This window comes from Rhagoletis zephyria, unplaced genomic scaffold (assembly GCF_001687245.7).
Source record: "Rhagoletis zephyria isolate East Lansing unplaced genomic scaffold, Rhagoletis_zephyria_1.1 Rzeph_scaffold_02693, whole genome shotgun sequence".
NCBI classification, from domain to species: domain Eukaryota; kingdom Metazoa; phylum Arthropoda; class Insecta; order Diptera; family Tephritidae; genus Rhagoletis; species Rhagoletis zephyria.
In genome coordinates this window covers 1,692-20,183 of record NW_016159777.1, presented here as the reverse complement: position 1 = coordinate 20,183, position 18,492 = coordinate 1,692, and the positions used below count along the sequence as shown (strand labels likewise).

The 18,492-nt window shown below is 36.9% G+C and overlaps 2 protein-coding genes across 3 annotated transcripts in view; both read left to right on the top strand.

Annotated features, from left to right (window-relative positions):
* The window catches only part of Atet (ABC transporter expressed in trachea), a 62,233-nt gene extending 44,602 nt beyond the window's left edge, over nucleotides 1–17,631 (top strand). The window contains exons 1-6 of one of the 2 annotated variants that reach the window (XM_017622070.1): nucleotides 3,732–4,424; nucleotides 7,409–7,717; nucleotides 10,928–12,300; nucleotides 12,393–12,493; nucleotides 16,442–16,730; nucleotides 16,829–17,631. In XM_017622070.1, coding sequence (XP_017477559.1) covers nucleotides 3,925–4,424; nucleotides 7,409–7,717; nucleotides 10,928–12,300; nucleotides 12,393–12,493; nucleotides 16,442–16,730; nucleotides 16,829–17,040 — 2,784 coding nt within the window. In that variant the 5' untranslated portion in view covers nucleotides 3,732–3,924 and the 3' untranslated portion in view covers nucleotides 17,041–17,631. Of the gene's footprint in view, nucleotides 1–3,731; nucleotides 4,425–7,408; nucleotides 7,718–10,927; nucleotides 12,301–12,392; nucleotides 12,494–16,441; nucleotides 16,731–16,828 lie in introns of those variants that run through there. The other variant, XM_017622071.1, reaches the window with a different exon arrangement.
* Nucleotides 3,481–15,862, top strand: LOC108367460 (jerky protein homolog-like). Its single transcript, XM_017622072.1, has 3 exons — nucleotides 3,481–3,491; nucleotides 13,824–14,890; nucleotides 14,947–15,862. The coding sequence occupies exons 2-3, from the start codon at nucleotides 14,081–14,083 to the stop codon at nucleotides 15,733–15,735; spliced, it is 1,599 nt and encodes a 532-aa protein (XP_017477561.1). The 5' UTR covers nucleotides 3,481–3,491; nucleotides 13,824–14,080; the 3' UTR covers nucleotides 15,736–15,862.
* Nucleotides 17,632–18,492: the final 861 nt, after the last annotated feature.

Here is an 18,492-nt window from a genome sequence, read left to right as displayed (position 1 = left end):
TATCAAAATTTGATGCGACTAAATTTTTTTCAACCACTGTTTGTGCGTAAATATTATATGCACATTTTTATTCTTTATTTAAATTAAAAAGCTAAACATTTTTACGAAAGTTTGTTTATTTTTTTTTTTTTTTTTGATATTGTACAAAGTATGAATCTTGGATTTGAACGTCTTTTGTTAAAGAAAGAGCTCTATTCTTATAAAAAATAATTCAAATTAAATAACAAAAAATAAAATAAAATACATCAAAACTTGTCAAAATTTGATGGAACTAAATTTTTTTCGACCACAGTTTGAGTGTAAATATTTTATATATATTTTTATTCTTTATTTGCTAACAAACTTTTTAAAAGTTTCGGTAGATTTATGAATAAATAGATGAATTACACTTAAAAACAAAATAAACAGAAATATCAGCGATACATCAAAATATATAAATTTTTTTTTTTTTTTATAAGGATATATCTATGGGTGGGGAATTTTACGGATTTTCGGGCCAAATCGGGGAATTTCATTGNAATTTTTTTTTTTTTTATAAGGATATATCTATGGGTGGGGAATTTTACGGATTTTCGGGCCAAATCGGGGAATTTCATTGTCGAAATCGGGGAATCATCAAAAATGAGTTGGCTACCCTGATGCTCAGTAATCCAATAAAACCAGTTTGTACTTACGGTATACAGCTGTGGGGCATAGCCTCAAACTCAAACATTGAGTTGCTTCAAAGATTCTAATCAAAAACTCTGAGCATAATTGTGAACACCCCCTAATAAATATGTCACAAACGCCCAACTACACTGTAATCTAAAGATTCTCAAAGGTTCTTTAACTAGCTGATTACAAAACTAAAATCGGTTCTCAAAAACTCAAAATGGCGGATCCAATATGGCAGATACTTCGTCTTGCCCTCGTTTACCACCACGCACATTCGCTTTGTTTCTCCATCTATTCCCGAGAAGGCAGAACAGACGTAGCCCTTGTTTTTACCAATAAGATCGATGTCATCGGCACACGCCAACAATAACACACTCTTGTAGAAATTCTTGCGCAGCGGTGCAGGTTTTCGATTCTTAATAGCTTCCCCAACATCAGATTAAAGAAATCACACGAAAGGGAGTCGCCCTGTCTAAAACCCGTGTGGGAGCGAACGGTTATGAGAGGACAGTTTCGCGGGGATGCTAAATTCAGATATCGCGGAGTATAGGCAACTCCTTTTAGTGCTATCGGAAGCGGCTTTGAAGTCGACAAATATGTGGTGAGGGTCGATATTTTTCTTGCGAGTATTTTCCAATTTTTGTCGTATTGGGAATACCTGGTCTATGATAAATTTTCCAGGACTAAACCCACATTGAGATGGCCCAATCAGTTCGCTGACGGTGGGCTTCAGTTTTTCACACAATACGCTCGATTAGACTTGTAGCCTATGCTTAGTAGGCTAATCCCGCGGTAGGTAGCGGGAAAGGCGGGGTCGCCATTATTGTAGATAGGGCCAACCACACTTCAATTCCAGTCGTCCGGCATTCGTTCATCTGACCATTTTCTGCATAAAAGCTGGTGCTTGAACCTTATCAACTTCTTGCCGCCGTACTTGAATACATCAGCTAACAGGCCGTCAGCTCCAGCCACATGAAGCAAGGTTAAAGTGGTTGTCCCCAAAAAGTAGTAAAATCAAACCAAAAACAACGTTTCGGTTCCAGAGATCTCCTTTGGGCATGCTTATCCCAGATATTTTGGTCACAGTCTTGCAATAGCTTGACAGTTCAAGCGGATGGTTCCACCTTGTCCAAAAGTATTCCTTTTCTCGGTGAGGTCGAATTAAAGTTGTACCAGAAAGTTTATTGTACCATGAAAATTCAAATTTATTTTTTTAGTCTTGCCTTTTCTCTTTAAAACAAACTGCAGTAAAGCTAAAAGTGCATTCCTTTCAAATTTAGTAAATCGCTTACACTACGAACATGCGGAGAAAAGCGCATTCAGTTAGGCGTTGATTGCTGGCCATTCACTCGCACACTGAACCCATTACCCATTAAACGATATAAAATGAGTAGTGAAATAAAAGTCAAAATGATGTGTTTGTTGTAAACAAGGCGAATTCATATTACAACAAATACATCATTTTGACATTAAGAAGTACCGCGGCGAAAATCTAAATTCGCCATCAACATCACCTTGTATAAATACGCCTTGAGCAAAGCAAATCAAATCAAATCAGTTTCTGTTGGCCAGTGTTCGGACGCAAAAAGTTTTCTTATCGGTAAATAAGCATGAAAAATTGTGGTAAATTCCAAAACAAAATGTGTTATAAATATTTCATATGCACTTAAGTATGGTCTGTTGATTAAGTTAAGTGACATTTTGACCAGTTTTGGCTATTTATCTTTTATTTATTTAATGTTTATGTTTTTTTGCTAACGGTGCTAGGCTTTTTCTTCCATATAAAAGTACACGCTTGTCAATCATTAAAAATCAAGGCGATTTCCTAGCGTCTTGAAATTCGAACTTTAAGCTATTAAAATTTAATGCGCTATAAAACTGCATACCTAAAATTTTTCTGGAAATTCTAAATAAAAAGTTTAAAATTTTTGGGAAATTTTGGGTGATGGGTGGATGGGTTCGAAATTCGAAATCAAGTTTAATACGATTTTTAATGTTTTTTTAGGGCAAATAAAGAACACATTTTTTTGTTTTGCGAAAAAAAATTTCCTTGAGCTACAAGCTTCTAAAAATATATTTACTATTCCTCCCGAAACATTTTCTGTCGAATAGTTGCGCAGTGAAGTCTCAGCAGCAACTGATTTGATTTGCTTTGCCGAAGTGCTAGCAAAGCATCAGTCAGTCGTCAATTATTGTAAGATGCACGAAGACGATCATATTTATCATACACATGTCGACGTCGCAGAAAGCAATGTTGTTTTTTATGGTCGAAAATGCCCATTCAGTAATGCGCAAATGAACAAATAAAAAAAAAAAGAAGTTTCAAGTTGTGGTAGTTTTTTAGCTTACGGTGGTAGAAGTAGTAGAAATGTAATTTAGCAAAAAAACATATTATCAATTCCACAAATTTGGCATAGTCCGAGCACTGGCATTTGATTTCATTTATGTGGGTTTTGAGATATAAATACATAATAATATAATAATGATAAAAATAATAATAATAATTTATGGCCAACCGTTGTATGAAACGCGCCCACTGTGCAGCCGTTCATTACGCGGTCCATTCAAAGTCACTAGCACTCTAGTTATGCACTATTTCGTACAGCCGACACAACGACACACCCACACACACATGCACACATGCACATAATCAAGAAACTAACTGCACTTGTGCAAACGGCCTGAGGGGAGAGGGCATTCTATCAGGCGTGCACATACATTCATACATTCCACGCTCGACCAAGCCAGGGCAGGGCGGTAGGCAAGCTTGAAACGGGCAAAACGGCAATGGACTTGGCAGCCAAAGAAGAAAACGAATAAGGAGAATAAGAAGAAGAGTAAAAGTTTAAGTGTAAACATAGTTGAGATAGCGAACAGAGTTCAGTGTTTGCTGATGGGCGCAAGTTGAACGTTCTAAACGAGCGGCGAAACAAATATCGAAAAGGCTTAAAAATTTCAATTTCCTTAAAATATATGAGTGTTCAAAATTATCCTTGCATGAAAGGTGTTAAACTGAGAAATAGTGCAAAAAACAAAATTTGTCCTTAAAAAAAAAAAATAAAATAAAAAAAAACATTAAGATGAATGTAAAAATATCTTATTTGTGAATTAAAAAAAAAAATAATAATCCTTCACACATCCTTGCATACAATGCAACAGTGCAATTCCTGCAACAACGCGCACAAAATGTGAAAATTTATCTTATAACTGAGTACAACAACGAAATCGAAAACAACAAAAAACAAAATCGAATCGCATACACCATTCAACATGTCGCACACATCCGATTGCAGTATTTTAGATAATTTAACAACCTCACAACCGCAGCTGCTAACGCGTTGCAGCAGCACCGACAGTGGCAGTCAACTCGTCCTAAACTGCCAGCGAAATGGCAGTGCTAAAGGCAAGGCAGCTGTGTCCTCCTCCTCGAATAACGCAGGTCAGCCTTCAGCAGCAGGCGCAGTGCGAATTCTTGTCGATGCAGACGGTGGCATACGCAACACAGGCTTCGTGGACAATTTTGCGGTACAGCGGCGTCACTCTGAGTATGTGGAAGCCTACGTGGATATGTTGCACGATGGCAGTACTAATGTGAATGTACGTCGCGCGCGACCAGTATCCTGTTTTGTGCAAACGAAACTCACCAAGAATGGCTGTATTAGTGCTTTACAGCAGCAGCAGCAGCAGCAGCAGCAACGCAAACCGCTAAATTCAGGTCAATTGCGTCAGGAATTTGCTGCAACAATGGCGGCCTGGCTGAAACCAATGAAGTAGGCATAAAAAGGGTTTTAAAGTTTGGTTAAAGGGTTAAAGTGGCATATATACATACATACATAATAAGTAATGTGGTGGAATTTTGAAGTTACTATTAAGTGGTGGAGCAGAAAATTCCACAAGAAAACGAATGTTTTAAATTTTTATTGCATTTTTCCTTTCGTTCAGAGACCGTAACTGTTATGATCTTTACAATCAATCTCATAATTTAACAGTTAAAATATGATTTCTATATTAAAACTCCGGTTTTAGTTTTTCTCTCTTTTTAGGAATTTGTGGTTTCAAAGATATAACTAATTCCAAAAATGATTTAAAAAATTTAGTACAATGTAGAATAATAATTCGGATACCAAATCTTTCAGTTCACCAGGATGAATAGATTCTGAAAATACCATTTTAATTAATCTTATTATTTTGAGCTAATAAAGTTAGAAGGACGAAATTTAAGGATTTGAACGAGTGTATATTAGTTCTTAACATATAGCTTTATCAAAAATAAGTATTGCAAAATTTCAAGGATATTCAAGGATAAAATTTCAAAAGAACATTTTCAATACCTACTCGTCCTTATATACCCAAAAAAAATTTAATCTGCCTTAATTCTAAAGAATTTTCTATTTAATTTAATACCCATATTATTTTTCTACGTAGCATTGTATTTTTTATATAGTTTTTTTTATTTTTAATTAAACACACGTGGCACATGGTTTCGCGAATGTATTGATTTTTTTGTTTGGCAAAAAAAAATATTTGAGATTTATCGGCAACTTTGTTTAGAAGAAAAAAATATGTACATAGAATTATTCACTCAATGACAAATGACAACTTATTTTTCAAAATTTATTGCCGTTACATAAAAGTAGCTTTTGGAATAATTCGCAGAAGGTATGTTTAGGCGCGACTGCTAACACTGCGCGCCTAAATGCATACAATGCTCTACTACATGTACAAATATTTCCTTAATGTAATTTGTGTTTTTTTTGCATATGCAGTTCTCAATTGCCATATAATAAAACTTTCATAACTTGTAATTTGATGGCAATTGAAAGTATACTCTGCCTAGTCTGATGTATCCTCAGGACAATGCTTCCATAGGTGGTAAATGATGACTACCATTGGCAACAAAGTCAACCAAACCTTATCACTTAAATAAGTATTTTAAGTAGTCCTGTTTCTAATAAGTAGATCAATCAGCCTCTCCAAATGTGATGTTGGGAAATACGAGGGATGGTTTGAAATCACTGGAAAAATGTGGAAGCTTTTTCCAGCATTAGGAATTAATGTTACACTGACCACTCTCTACGCTCCGAGCCACTGCCAAGGTCTTTTGCAACTGGGCGGGTATAATGCCATCTGGTCTTGCTGACTCGCTTGAGGGGCATGAAAGAGTTTATGGTACAGGAAGGAAATGGTTATCCAGTAGGTCATATATGGCACTTTCGAAATCTACTTTCCCCCAGTTGGTAGGTTCCTCTTGGGGATGGGTCGCTTTGAAAGTGAGTATCGAGGAGTAGTTTGAGGGATTCCGCGAAACTCACTGTCCAATTTCCCGCCTCATTGCCCAAATATCCTAAAGGAGCAGTTTCCAGTTTATGCTTTTTAAATTTCCCAATTCCAGAGTAACGTAGATGTGGGGTCTTTATTAAAGAGTCACGTGCTTGACGGCATAACCTCAGAGAGCTCGGATGTCCACCAAAGGAGCTTCGCTCAGTCCTTCAATGATCTGACAGAACATGGAGTTTCCAGATCACCTCTGCTAGTTCATCTCCTGAGCTTTCGGATAGACCCAGTTCCTCGTCAGCTGCGAGTTTTAATTTTGCCCAATCGCGAAGCTGATCGTTCTGCGCCTAGCCTCAGATGAAACTCTACCTCACCATAATGATCATTGAAGGCGGATATCAGCCATAGTTTTCAGACCACGCTCTCCAAACTGATTGTCTTTATGTCTTCCAAAAAAAATACGCACCACCAGTACGCTTGGCATCCTACAGAATTGAGTGTGAATCCACCCCTATACTCTTAAGGCACGCCTTTTATCCTCCCTCTCTCTCCGGTTTAACCCCTCTGGCAACGTCTTTTCAGACCTTAAGTACTACCTTTTTGAACCGTTAATTTATTACCCTTTAGGTATCAGCGATAGGACCGAGGGACTCTGCATTGCAGGATTATCACTGGTAATCCTTAGGGTTCATCCATCTTCTTAAGCACTTTAGCCATTCATTCGAACACCGGAAGGTTTGGAATGTAGTTTCTGAAGAATTCCTTAATTTCGTCTCAGAAAACGTCTTCGATAGGAACAGTTCCTCTCCACGAACTCAAGCTTGCTCCTTAAAGAAAAATTTTCAATATTTTGTTGTTATTTTCTGGCCTAGTAACGATTTATTTAGAAATATTTTTATTGTTGGTTTTCCACAAAAAAAAAAACAGTTAATAAATTTACTTAAATTATGATTTTTTTATCACTGAAAATAACCGTATTAAAAAAATTTCCATACTTAATTAACTTGGCAATTTTTTAATTTTCTTTTGGATGCAGAAGTGTTCCTAGAGCATCTAGATGCATTTCTGCATCAAAAAGAAAATTAAAAAAAAATGTCGCCTAAATTCTTTGTCGATTAGGGCTCAATATGTAAATAAATAAAAATTTATTGGGAGCGCGGGTGGAGCAAAAGCGGAGCTCGGAGCGAAATAAAATACCGCAGCGGAGCGAAGAAAAACAACCTTCTCTCCGAAGCCCTGGTTTGAACAGACAAAATTTCTTAATTAAAAACATTGCCTTTAAGATTTTTGCGATTTTTTGTGTTATGACATTCTTCCATGTAACGATCGCTGATTCAATGATTTCTTTCAGAATTATTAAAACGTTAAAAAATAGAGGTTGGAATTTTTTCGCAATCTTTTCTTCATACAACAATTATTTGATGCACATTAAATTATATCACTAATCCCATAATTTCTGTTTTACTTTTCTATTTTCCAGCTCACAAAGCAATCTTTGCAATGGTGGCATTCCCAGTCAGAATCATATACTCGCATCGAAAATAAAAAATAATTGCAGTCCAAATGGCCAGAAGAAGGGCACCGTTACGCTGTCACATCTGCCACAGCGACCACCTGTCGATATTGAATTCACTGAAATATCCTATTCGGTGTCGGAAGGACGAAGGCGTGGCTTAAAGACTATACTGAAAAGTGTTTCGGGCAAGTTTCGCAATGGCGAACTTACTGCCATTATGGGACCGTCCGGAGCGGGGAAGAGTACACTTATGAACATTTTAGCTGGCTACAAGTAAGTATGAGTAGTAGATAGTTATGTATAGTCTTTTTAAGTAAGTACTTGGATGTATGTATATGTGTATGTAACTACGGTAAAACAAGGCAGGAAAGCTAAAAAAAATGTTATAAAAACTTTCAGAGCAGAATTTTGAGAAGGCGCATGTCCCGGTGTCCAAGTCAGCAGCTTTAAGGCTACTTGCGTCACAAGTTTACCAAATCCAATAAGCCGCAAGTAATTATGAAGACTTAAGCCACCACCAGCCACAAATATGCGGCAAGCATGCATGCTTCACAATACGACAGGACAAAAGGGTGGCATGTAGTTAGTATTATTAGTTACTTGCTATTTTTATGGCTTCCTCTTCTTCATTCGTCAGCATAAAGCTCAAAATTCGATTATTACTTCCTTTACTTTTTTTTCGTTTCTTTTAGTTTCCTTAGCCAAAATTCAAGTTGCCGCATGCCTTCGACACACTTATTTAATTCCTTCACACCACAACTCACAGTATTCTATTGCCGCTATTTATCGCTCATTTAGCTGCTCTATTTCGCATTTGACATTCTTCGAATATTTTCTGATTTGTTTCCATTGCTGTTTGAGTGTCGAGGAGTACGTGAAAATACGCACGTACATAAGTATCCTTTTAGTACGTCGTGGTACACAAGTGTTTTTGTGCATGAATGGCACTTGTCGCAATATTAGGTTCCTTTTGAGTGCAGACAAAGCTATTCAAATCCATTTTTGCCCTTTTTGTTTACTTGCTTTGTATGCCAAGTGATTTATTGACAACCTCGAGATTCATTCATTCATTCATTCATATAAGTAATAAGTCGACATCATAATAAGCGCCATAATCCACCTACCTAATGAGGGAAATTTCGGCAAATTCTCGGTTGTGTGAGTAGATTTTCACTATGGTGCCTTAAAGATACGAAGCGTATGCATCCATTTATTGGCAGCCGTTGCAGTAGGTATCCATGACGATGTTAAGTCGCACCGCGTGGGTTACTCAAGGACCATGTCCGGCCAGTAAACCTGTAAGAATCGAAAGCTGGCGCTTAGCCAGCTGCAGAAGTTCCCTTCACCGCCCGCGGTCAATAACCGGCCAGAAGGACCATGCATTTTTGCATGTCGGGGTTTAAGCCCAACTGTGCTGCTTGAACCAACTGTGAGCTCATCTGTGCAGGAGCATGCCGCAGGCTGCCAACGAAACTCATTTGCCCTCCCTTTCCGAGGTGAGTGCTCTTCCGTGGCCACTTCATAGGCCCTGCAATTACTAGTTACTGTTTCCTTGAAGACAAATTAGCTTGATTTGGAAGTAACGCGATTTTTTAGGCGGTTGTATATAATTTTGTTAGACGGCAAAAAATTGTACATTTTATTTTATTTTGGGCCTTTTTACTTGTATATTATGGTACACAAAATTTTGACGAAGTGGCAACCGTGCTTTTGAGTCTAATGGCTGATCGAACCATCGCTAGTTTGCCCGAAATGTCAACAGGTTCCACACTGAGTAGAATAATTAGTGCAAGAGTGGGAATGGCCCGAAGCGCTCCGCTGATTCCAACGAGGGCCGTCCTGTGCACGAGCTCTAACTTCCTAACAATAAAAGACTTCCAGTGAATTTCACCAGAGAATGATCCCATATAACAGATTGGCTTGATTATGGTTTCATACAGCGATGGGGGATGGGAAATCCATGGCATTTTTACTACAGTACAGAACCACTATTGCTTTTTTTTACTCACTCCTCACTCAAAAAAAGCAAAGTTCGCCATCTACCAGTTACCTGGCTTACACACCATAGTCTCATGCCACCCAGGTAAGTTCAAGCTCTTTCCACCGTGCAACGGAGGTCATCCTCAATTTACATTGCTAGACTATTCTTAAGAGGTTCGAGTGGTTTTCAAGGCTTTTAAAGCAGTTTAGCTGTCACTGTCGACTCTAATTTTATGTCCACACCACCTTTCGACAATTACCCTGTCAATTACTTTCAGTATTTCTAAGACTTCCGATATGAATACCGTTGCCATTTCACCTAAAATAGTAAAGCATCTTAAGTTGCTGTCCTTGCCATCCAGCTCCAATACCATTTTCGTTCATAGAGCCGTCGCTATAGAAAATTTTTACCGAGCTCCTCAAGGGAATATCTGAATATTCCCATTGCTTCTTTGTAGGAAGCTACCGTACTGTCCTCTAAAAGATACTACAGCCACTAGTTTGTCATTTAGAGGCAATTCAAAGGCTTTTGCTCTAACAAACTTCCAAACAGCTATCTGCCTGCGGACTTTGAATACCGTACTGTAATCAAAAAGAATGCAGCCTTACTTGCTTTCTCTTGGTCCGCTAATACAGGGGTAGAAAATCCAGCCAGGCATTAAGAGCCCTAATTGTGCCTGTAATACCTATACATAAACTATTTTTTAGATTTTTTAGCATAGAAATTCTTTTGAGTATATTTTTACGAGGACTCCACGCCACCTGCTGCTGAAAAATTTGTCATAATCGGTCTTACTAAAGCTAGGTATTCCCAAAATGCTATAGCCCACCTCAGAACCCAAGTCTTACTAGCGATCGATTTATCTTCAGCTCGACGTTGGCTTCGTTCTTAAACTTACCCCTAGATATTTGATTTCCGAGGAAGGACTTAGGTTTACGTCTCTAAGAACCGGTAGGTTGAGACCTTCTAGTTTTATTTTATTTACCAATCCTTTTCAGAAGGGTTTTTCAAATATCTCGACACCTGCGCCACCTATCAGATTAACTCATCTTTCGTATTGCACTGTCATTGCGTTCTGAGCCAATTGTGAAGTTTCAAGTGAAGCTTTCGAGTGATTGCTTTCCAGCCAACTGTGTTCATCTGTCGTCCAATCCCCAGGGTTATAACTATCGTCGGGAACACATTCCACACTTTTCACGTCGAACTCATTCTGAGCCTTCCTGTGCACACTGGACTGCTACATTCGAGAAGATAGCATACAAATACTGTATGAATTTAATGGTGGTAGTAACAGACTTTTAAGAGAATGATGCATTATTCGGAAAATGATTTCACATCCGACATTAAGCAATCGACCGGGAGTCGAGCTCTATTTGGTTTGTTACTGCGGACAATTCTAGTTATTTTACATACATAGTTATGTATTATACTTTATTAAATACATAAGTAAATTTTTTGTTTAGTCTGTTATTCTTAGTCATACTTCTTATGTTTCTTTTCAGAACATCCCAGTTGAGCGGTTCGGTTCTGATTAATGGCAAAGAGCGCAATCTGCGTCGCTTCCGCAAACTTTCTTGCTACATCATGCAAGACGACATACTGATTGCGAATCTCACGGTACGTGAAGCCATGATGATCTCAGCCAATCTGAAATTGGGTAAAGATATGAATTTGGCTGCCAAGAGAGTCGTAGTCGATGAGATACTCGAAACAATTGGTCTGATGGAATCCTGCAACACGAAGACCTACAATCTTTCGGGTGGACAACGTAAACGTCTCTCCATTGCACTCGAGTTGGTCAACAATCCGCCAGTGATGTTCTTTGACGAACCCACATCCGGTTTGGATAGTTCAACCTGCTTCCAGCTGATTTCTTTGCTCAAGTCTTTGGCACGTGGCGGCCGCACTATCGTTTGCACTATTCACCAGCCGTCGGCGCGTCTCTTCGAAAAATTTGATCACTTGTACATGCTCGCCGAGGGCCAATGCATGTACCAAGGACGCGTGCGAGGTCTGGTGCCATTTCTCTCGTCGCTCGGCTACGACTGCCCTTCATATCACAATCCGGCCGACTATGTGCTGGAGGTAGCCTGCGGCGAGTATGGCGAAGCTGTGCAAAAGCTGGTGGCGGCGGTCAAGGAAGGCAAGTGCAAGAAATACAGCCAAAAGGACTATGGATTGAATATGACGGGTGTACGCTGCATTGCGAATGATATTGCCAAAGGCGATGGTGCCGATAATGGTTGCAAGAATTTCAATAGTGCAACAACAACGTCGCTCACAGCGACCACAACACTCACACATACAGATGAGAAATTCCAAATGGATGCATCGGCCATAGGCTTGGTGGCCAAATCGGATTCGAATGAATCGACTACAGCCATGTTACAGTCACAACAATCACAGCAATCAGACTGTACCGTTATCAATTTAAACATTCCGAGCAGTAATAATGGCAATGGGAACTCCAGTACTGGACTGACCTACAATGTTCATGAAGATAGTTGCAGTCTGAACTCGAAGGGTGGACAAAATGCCCTCACGGCCGCCGCCGAGAAAGCTGCAGCCGCCGGTTGCACCACTTCGTTGCTGGATTCGCACGAGAGTGTCGTTACGCTGCCCAACAGCTCTGGCTTCCCCACCAGCGGCTGGACACAATTCTGGATACTGTTGAAGCGTTCCTTTGTGACGATTATGCGCGATCGCATGTTGACGCATATGCGTTTAGCCTCGCACGTTATTGTGGGCGCCATCATTGGCATGATTTACTATGATGTGGGCAATGAAGCGTCGAAGGTGATGAGCAATGCTGGATGTATTTTCTTCACAACACTATTCACAATGTTTACAGCGATGATGCCGACGATATTGACTTGTAAGTGAATGAAATTAGGTTAGACGAAGGTCTAAGGGCAAGGGCGTAGTTTTAATTGAACTGGTTTTGTTTTGTTTTGTCTTTTTTTTCAGTTCCCACTGAGATGTCGGTGTTTGTGCGGGAGCATCTAAATTACTGGTACTCGCTGAAGGCGTTCTACTTTGCTAAGACAATGGCCGATCTGCCCTTTCAGGTATGACATGCGGTGCATGTTGATTTATATTTTTAGAAAGTGACCAGGTGTGAAGAAAAATTTAAAGTCAGAAAACTAAAACGATAACTAAAAATATCGAAAATAGTATTAGTATGATATAAATTCCGATGTAGAAGCCCATTGTGATGACAAAAGGAGCTTTATTATTAAGGATAAATTCAATATTTTGGTTTGAACACACATTTGTTGAGACACAAAAATGTTCGACAATTTATGATTAAAAAATCGACATCTGAAAGAAACAATCGATTACTACGATTTTCTTTCGGAAAACAAATATATATAAAAATAAAAATATCGATAAAACTTAAATTAAATGTGGCAGTCAGAAAGAACAAAATATTGCGAAATGGCGAAGCTTTTAACTTTTCAAGAAGTTTAAACCAACTCCCGTTTGAATGATAATAAATATTTTTTCCCACAAAATGTTTGTTCTTATAACCATTTTATTTGCTACAAAAATTCGTAAAATCAAAAAATTTAATGGTTTAAATAAATAGTTTTCTAAATAAACAGTTCACTTTCGAAATGTTTTTTAATTGTCTTGTGTTTATTCTAATAAAAAAAATGGAATATTTATATGTGTACGTATATATTAGTAAAATTAAATATATGGAATCGCAAATCCGGTCGTCGAATTTAATCGAGAATATTTTTTGTCGAATAAAAATTTATTATCGATAAAGAGTTATCGAAAAAATTCAAATTGGAATACCAAAAGTTCGAAAAAATTAAAACTGTGCACTTTTAGTTCTTCAATTATTTAAAAAAAAAAATATTTCGAAAGAGTATACCGTAAAGTCAAAATATCGATTATTTCTGTGAATCTGAATAAACAGGATGCGGAAAGCTAATTTAATCGAGAATATTGTTATCGACAAAATTTTAAATAAGCAATCCAAAATAGGTAACAAATTCCAACTGAAATTTTTTATATCAATTATTTAAAACGAAACAACTTTTTTTGTGAATCTGACAAAATTTTAAATAAGCAATCCAAAATAGGTAAAAAAATCCAACTTAAAATTTTTATTTCAATTTAAAGCAAACACTTTTTTGTGAATTTGAGTTCGAAATACTGACTTTTAACCGAATACAAAATATTATCGATAAATAGTTTTGGAAATTGTAAATAATAAACCTAGAGATCGCAAAAATAAAATGAAAAAATTTTAATTTTCAATTATTCAAGGCAAAAACTTTTTCAAAAAAATGTTTATCATAACTATCGATTATTTTTTGTGAATATTTGACTCTTGAACGGTAATCGAATTTTCTCGAGAATATTTTAAATCAAATAAAAAATTAGTACAGTAGACGCTCACAAATTAGAACTCTTAGTAATTAGAATTTCCAGAAATTAGAATCAACTTTTTGAATACATTACATGTTTTTTTGTTGCAAAATAGATATAAAAAGGGGAATCCCCAATTTATTCATGTTACGCTCGGTAGTCGTTGGATTTTCGTCGCTATCTGTACAGTTTTTGTTAGTTTTTGTTTGAAATTCGATTCGCGTGCACGTGTTTCGGCATTGTTTGCTTAAAAGTAAAAGTCGTTCGTTGAAATGCCAAATAAACGTAAGAAAAATACTTTGTCTTTGGAAACCAAAGTGCAGATCTTGGAAAAGCTTGACCAAGGTATTCAAGGGAAGCGGTTAGCCCTAGAATTTGATGTGGCGCCATCTGCAATCACCTATATCAAATCTATGAAATCATCAATTTTAAGCGCTGTTTCTAATACCTATCATAAGGCTAACAAAAAATCATTGCATATCGCTGAATATCCAAAAATGGAAGCAAGTCTTTATAAGTGGTTTTTAAATCAACGCGAAAAAAAGTGTACATTAACTGGGCCAATACTAAAGGAGAAAGCCAAACAAATATTCAAAGTGGAATATCCCGATAAAGATGAAAGTACATTTAGCGCAAGTGATGGATGGTTTAGCAAATTTAAAAAACGACACGGAATACGTTTTTTAAAAATTTGTGGCGAGATTCTCTCTAGTGATGTTGCTTCAGTCACCCCGTTTATTCACAGATTTCGTGCAAAAGTCGATGAGATGGGGCTAATGGAGTCACAAATATATAATGTAGATGAAACCGGATTATTTTACCGTTGTTTACCTGACAAAACATACGTCTCTCTTTTCGAGAAAACCGCCCCCGGGTATAAAATCCAGAAGGAACGAATTTCAGTGTTACTTGGTGTAAATGCTGATGGATCACATAAATTAATGCCATTAGTAATTGGAAAAGCAAAAAAACCAAGAAGTTTCCAAGGATTCAATAATCCACTCCATTACAACTTTTCAAAAAATGCTTGGATGACATCTCGGATTTTTCATGATTGGTTTCACAAGATATTTATTCATGAGGTAAGAAAAAACTTTGTTTTTAGGTTCAGTAATTCCAAAATATTTTCAATTCACAGGTGATTCGTTTCTCTCAGGAAAATAATTTGCCTCCGAAGGCAATTTTGCTAATTGACAACTGCTCTGCTCATGCACCAATTGAGAAACTTCAAAGCGACGATGGAAATATAATTGCATTTTTCTTTCCACCAAATGTAACAGCAACTTTACAACCAATGGATCAGAATCCTATTAAGTTAACCAAGCTAAACTACAGAAGTATGCTTCTTTCTCAATTAATTGCTGAAGGAGGTGACCTCAAGGTTCGCTTGAAATCCTTTTCAATTCGAAATGCAATCATGCTATTAAAGCAAGCTTGGTATGATGTTCCAGAAAGAGTAATAAAAAAGTCCTGGTCAAAGTTGAACAACTGGGACTCTGATCAGTATGAAAGTGATGACGATGATGTGCCACTAGCACAGCTACTGCAAAAAGATCAAGACTGCAATGGAGCTCTTCAGGCAGCTCAAGCACTTTTAACAGAAATAGAGCCAACTAATAACATTAGCATACCAGAAATTGAAATATGGAACAATGATGTGCTTGATGACGACCCTGCACATGATCTCAATAGCGATGATGAGTCTTCAGGTAGCAGCGAATTTGATGACCGGGAGGTCTTACCAGTTGTCTCTACTTCTACAGCCATTGAAAGCGTCAATAATTTAATAAAATGGTGTACTTATAGTGAATCGTTTTCCGCAAAGCACACAAGCAATCTGCTAGCTCTTCGCAATGAGATTGTTATTGCAGAAACAAATAAAAGGAAGAAGCAAACAGCAATAACAGACTACATGCCTGCAAATTAGTTACGAAGTTTTTGATTAATTTTTGGCTGTTTTAATGTATATTTATCGATCTCTTATGTATTTTTGATAAAAAAAAATATATTTACTGTAATTGGAGTTTTTGTTTTTTGGACCTTTTTTTGACTTAGCGCATAAATACATATATGTATATTGGATTGTTACCTTATGTTTTCTCGTTTTTATGAATAAAATTTAGTAAGACAAAATTTCATTGTAGTTTTTCAATGCAAATTGACTTAAATTTTAAGGTTTTATTGAAATAAAAAAACGTCCAGGAATTAGAATTTTTCAGAAATTAGAATCACCCTAAAAACAAAGTGGTTCTAATTTGTGAGCGTCTACTGTATCGATAATTAATCGAAAGAAAACCAAAAAAAAACGGATCAAAAAAATATTACCGAACGAATTTTCACAGTCTTTGAAGGTCTTTCAACACAGGATTTGGTAACTTTAACTAAACAATATAACCAACTTATGTGCTGAGAGACTTATATGTAGCTGACTTTTTTCATTGTGTAGAGATTTGTCACGTAAATTCAAATAAGAAGTTAATAGAAAACATAGAAACTTCAAAAGTACTTTATGTTCTTTGTGTCTAAACCTTAGTCAGTCAGGCAGTTAGTCTTTCGATCTGGTCACCTTAAACATACAAAAAAGTTAATAAATAATCAAATATTTGACATTCGATCTTTTCACCTTCCCGCAGATCTTCTTCTCCAGTGTCTATGTGATTGTTGTCTACTATTTGACCTCGCAACCTATGGAATGGATACGCATCTCAATGTTTGTCTTCATTTGTGTGCTCACATCGCTGGTGGCGCAATCGCTGGGCTTGCTCATTGGCGCCGGCATGAATATCGAAGCGGGTGTTTTCCTCGGACCCGTAACTACAATACCAACCATACTATTCTCAGGCTTCTTTGTTAACTTCGACACCATACCAGGCTATCTGCAGTGGGTAACCTACGTCAGTTATGTGCGCTATGGATTTGAGGGTAATCAAACGTACTTTATATATGTACATGCCTGAGATAGCATTTTTTCTAAATTATGTCCATTTATTCTTCCACACACACGCATCCGAAATATTTAGGCGCCATGGTATCAATATACGGCATGGATCGTGCCAAATTGGAGTGTCATGAAATGTATTGTCACTTCCGCAGTCCAAAGAAGTTCTTGGAAGAGATGTCCATGGATCAGGCCGAGTACTGGATTGATGCGGTAGCCTTGCTGGGTACATTTATTGCGCTGCGTATTATTGCGTACTTTGTGCTGCGCTGGAAGCTGCATCTGATACGCTAAGCAGGGCTGAGGCAGCCAGCCAGCCAGTCAGTAGCTATAAGACATACTCTGTAATTAATATATGTATGTAAAATGTATCTATGTTTATGTATTTGTAAGTATGTTGTAGAGAGTCTTCAAGATAGTTCCAAGGGCATTTCACGCGCCGATTTCAGTTTATTTGAAATCGTACGTTTAATGTGTGTTTCTATAATAAAATTGATATTATTTAGAGAGTCTTGAATTTATAGAAAGCTACAAAGACATGTTGTGTACATACATATGTATGTATGTACATGTTTAAAAAAATATATAGAATTTTTACGCATATTCAACTTGTAATTAAATATAAATTACTTACAAGTAATTTACTTACATATATGTATATATGTAACTTTGTATTTTATTAAGAAACCTATTTGCAAAGGTGCTTTAGTTTTCATTCTATTTTACTTTTTGTTAAACCGAGAGACTTTTTTGTATGGAAAAATGTTGGTAAAATTATTATATTAGCGCGTAAATAGCTTGAAATATTATACACATCATAGAAGAAATTAAACTTTAAATAAAACATCAAAAATATAAATACAAATCGTACATAACAACCTTATTATCCAATGGATGTAGCGCTTAAATCAGAGGATCCCAAACTTTTTTCCAGTTGAGCAATTTCAAAATTTTTATGGTTTCGGTTGACCCCTACTATATTTCTATCATGTCTCCAAAACTTTTAAAAAAATGCAAAGACACAATCGACTTTTTATGATCTAATGATCAAATCTAAACCAAATTAGTATGGGACCAACTGTGAGACACTATCTCTCGGATAGAAATCGGTTAACGCGCTCCAAGTTATGCGGAAACATACATAGAAAATATATAAAAAATAAATAAAAATATACCCACGAATTGATAACCTTCTTGTGAAGTCGGTTAAAAAACGATTCCTTTGAAATCAAACACCACAAACCGTTTAAATTAGTGCTGGAATTTCTTATTTATTTATTGTTGTATTCAAATTGATTTGGGAAAATACTCTTTTCACATTTGCTGCGACGACTGGAATGCAAAGAAAAGCTGAAAACATTTGTTTCATATATAAGAAAACGCGTCTTCTTCGTAGTCCCCTTTATCTTAAATGTTGACTTACAAAAAACCAAAATATAAATATTATGTTATTCGTTCAAATCGGAAATTTCGAAAAACCGAATTTGTATTGGAGGTAAAAAACTGTAACTTACAGTTAAAACTGTGAATCTGGCAACATTGGCTGTAGATAAAAAAGCGAATCTAGAAGAAAAAACCAACCACAGCAACAGTCAGACCAATACTGCTCTATTGAGCTTTGGTTTTGTGGAATGCCGCAAATAGTCCTTGTTTAGCTGAGGGAGAGCGGGAGACCAGGTTTAAAGGTGACCATAGCCTACGGCAGCTAGAGCACGACTCCTCCAGTGGAGTCCCCCAATTAATATA

Excerpts from the sequence above, each read along its gene's own strand:
- LOC108367460 (XM_017622072.1), top strand. The coding sequence starts at position 14,081 with ATGCCAAATAAACGTAAGAAAAATACTTTGTCTTTGGAAACCAAAGTG. Across the intron at positions 14,891-14,946 it reads ACAAGATATTTATTCATGAG|GTGATTCGTTTCTCTCAGGA; the intron begins GTAAGAAAAAAC and ends TTCAATTCACAG.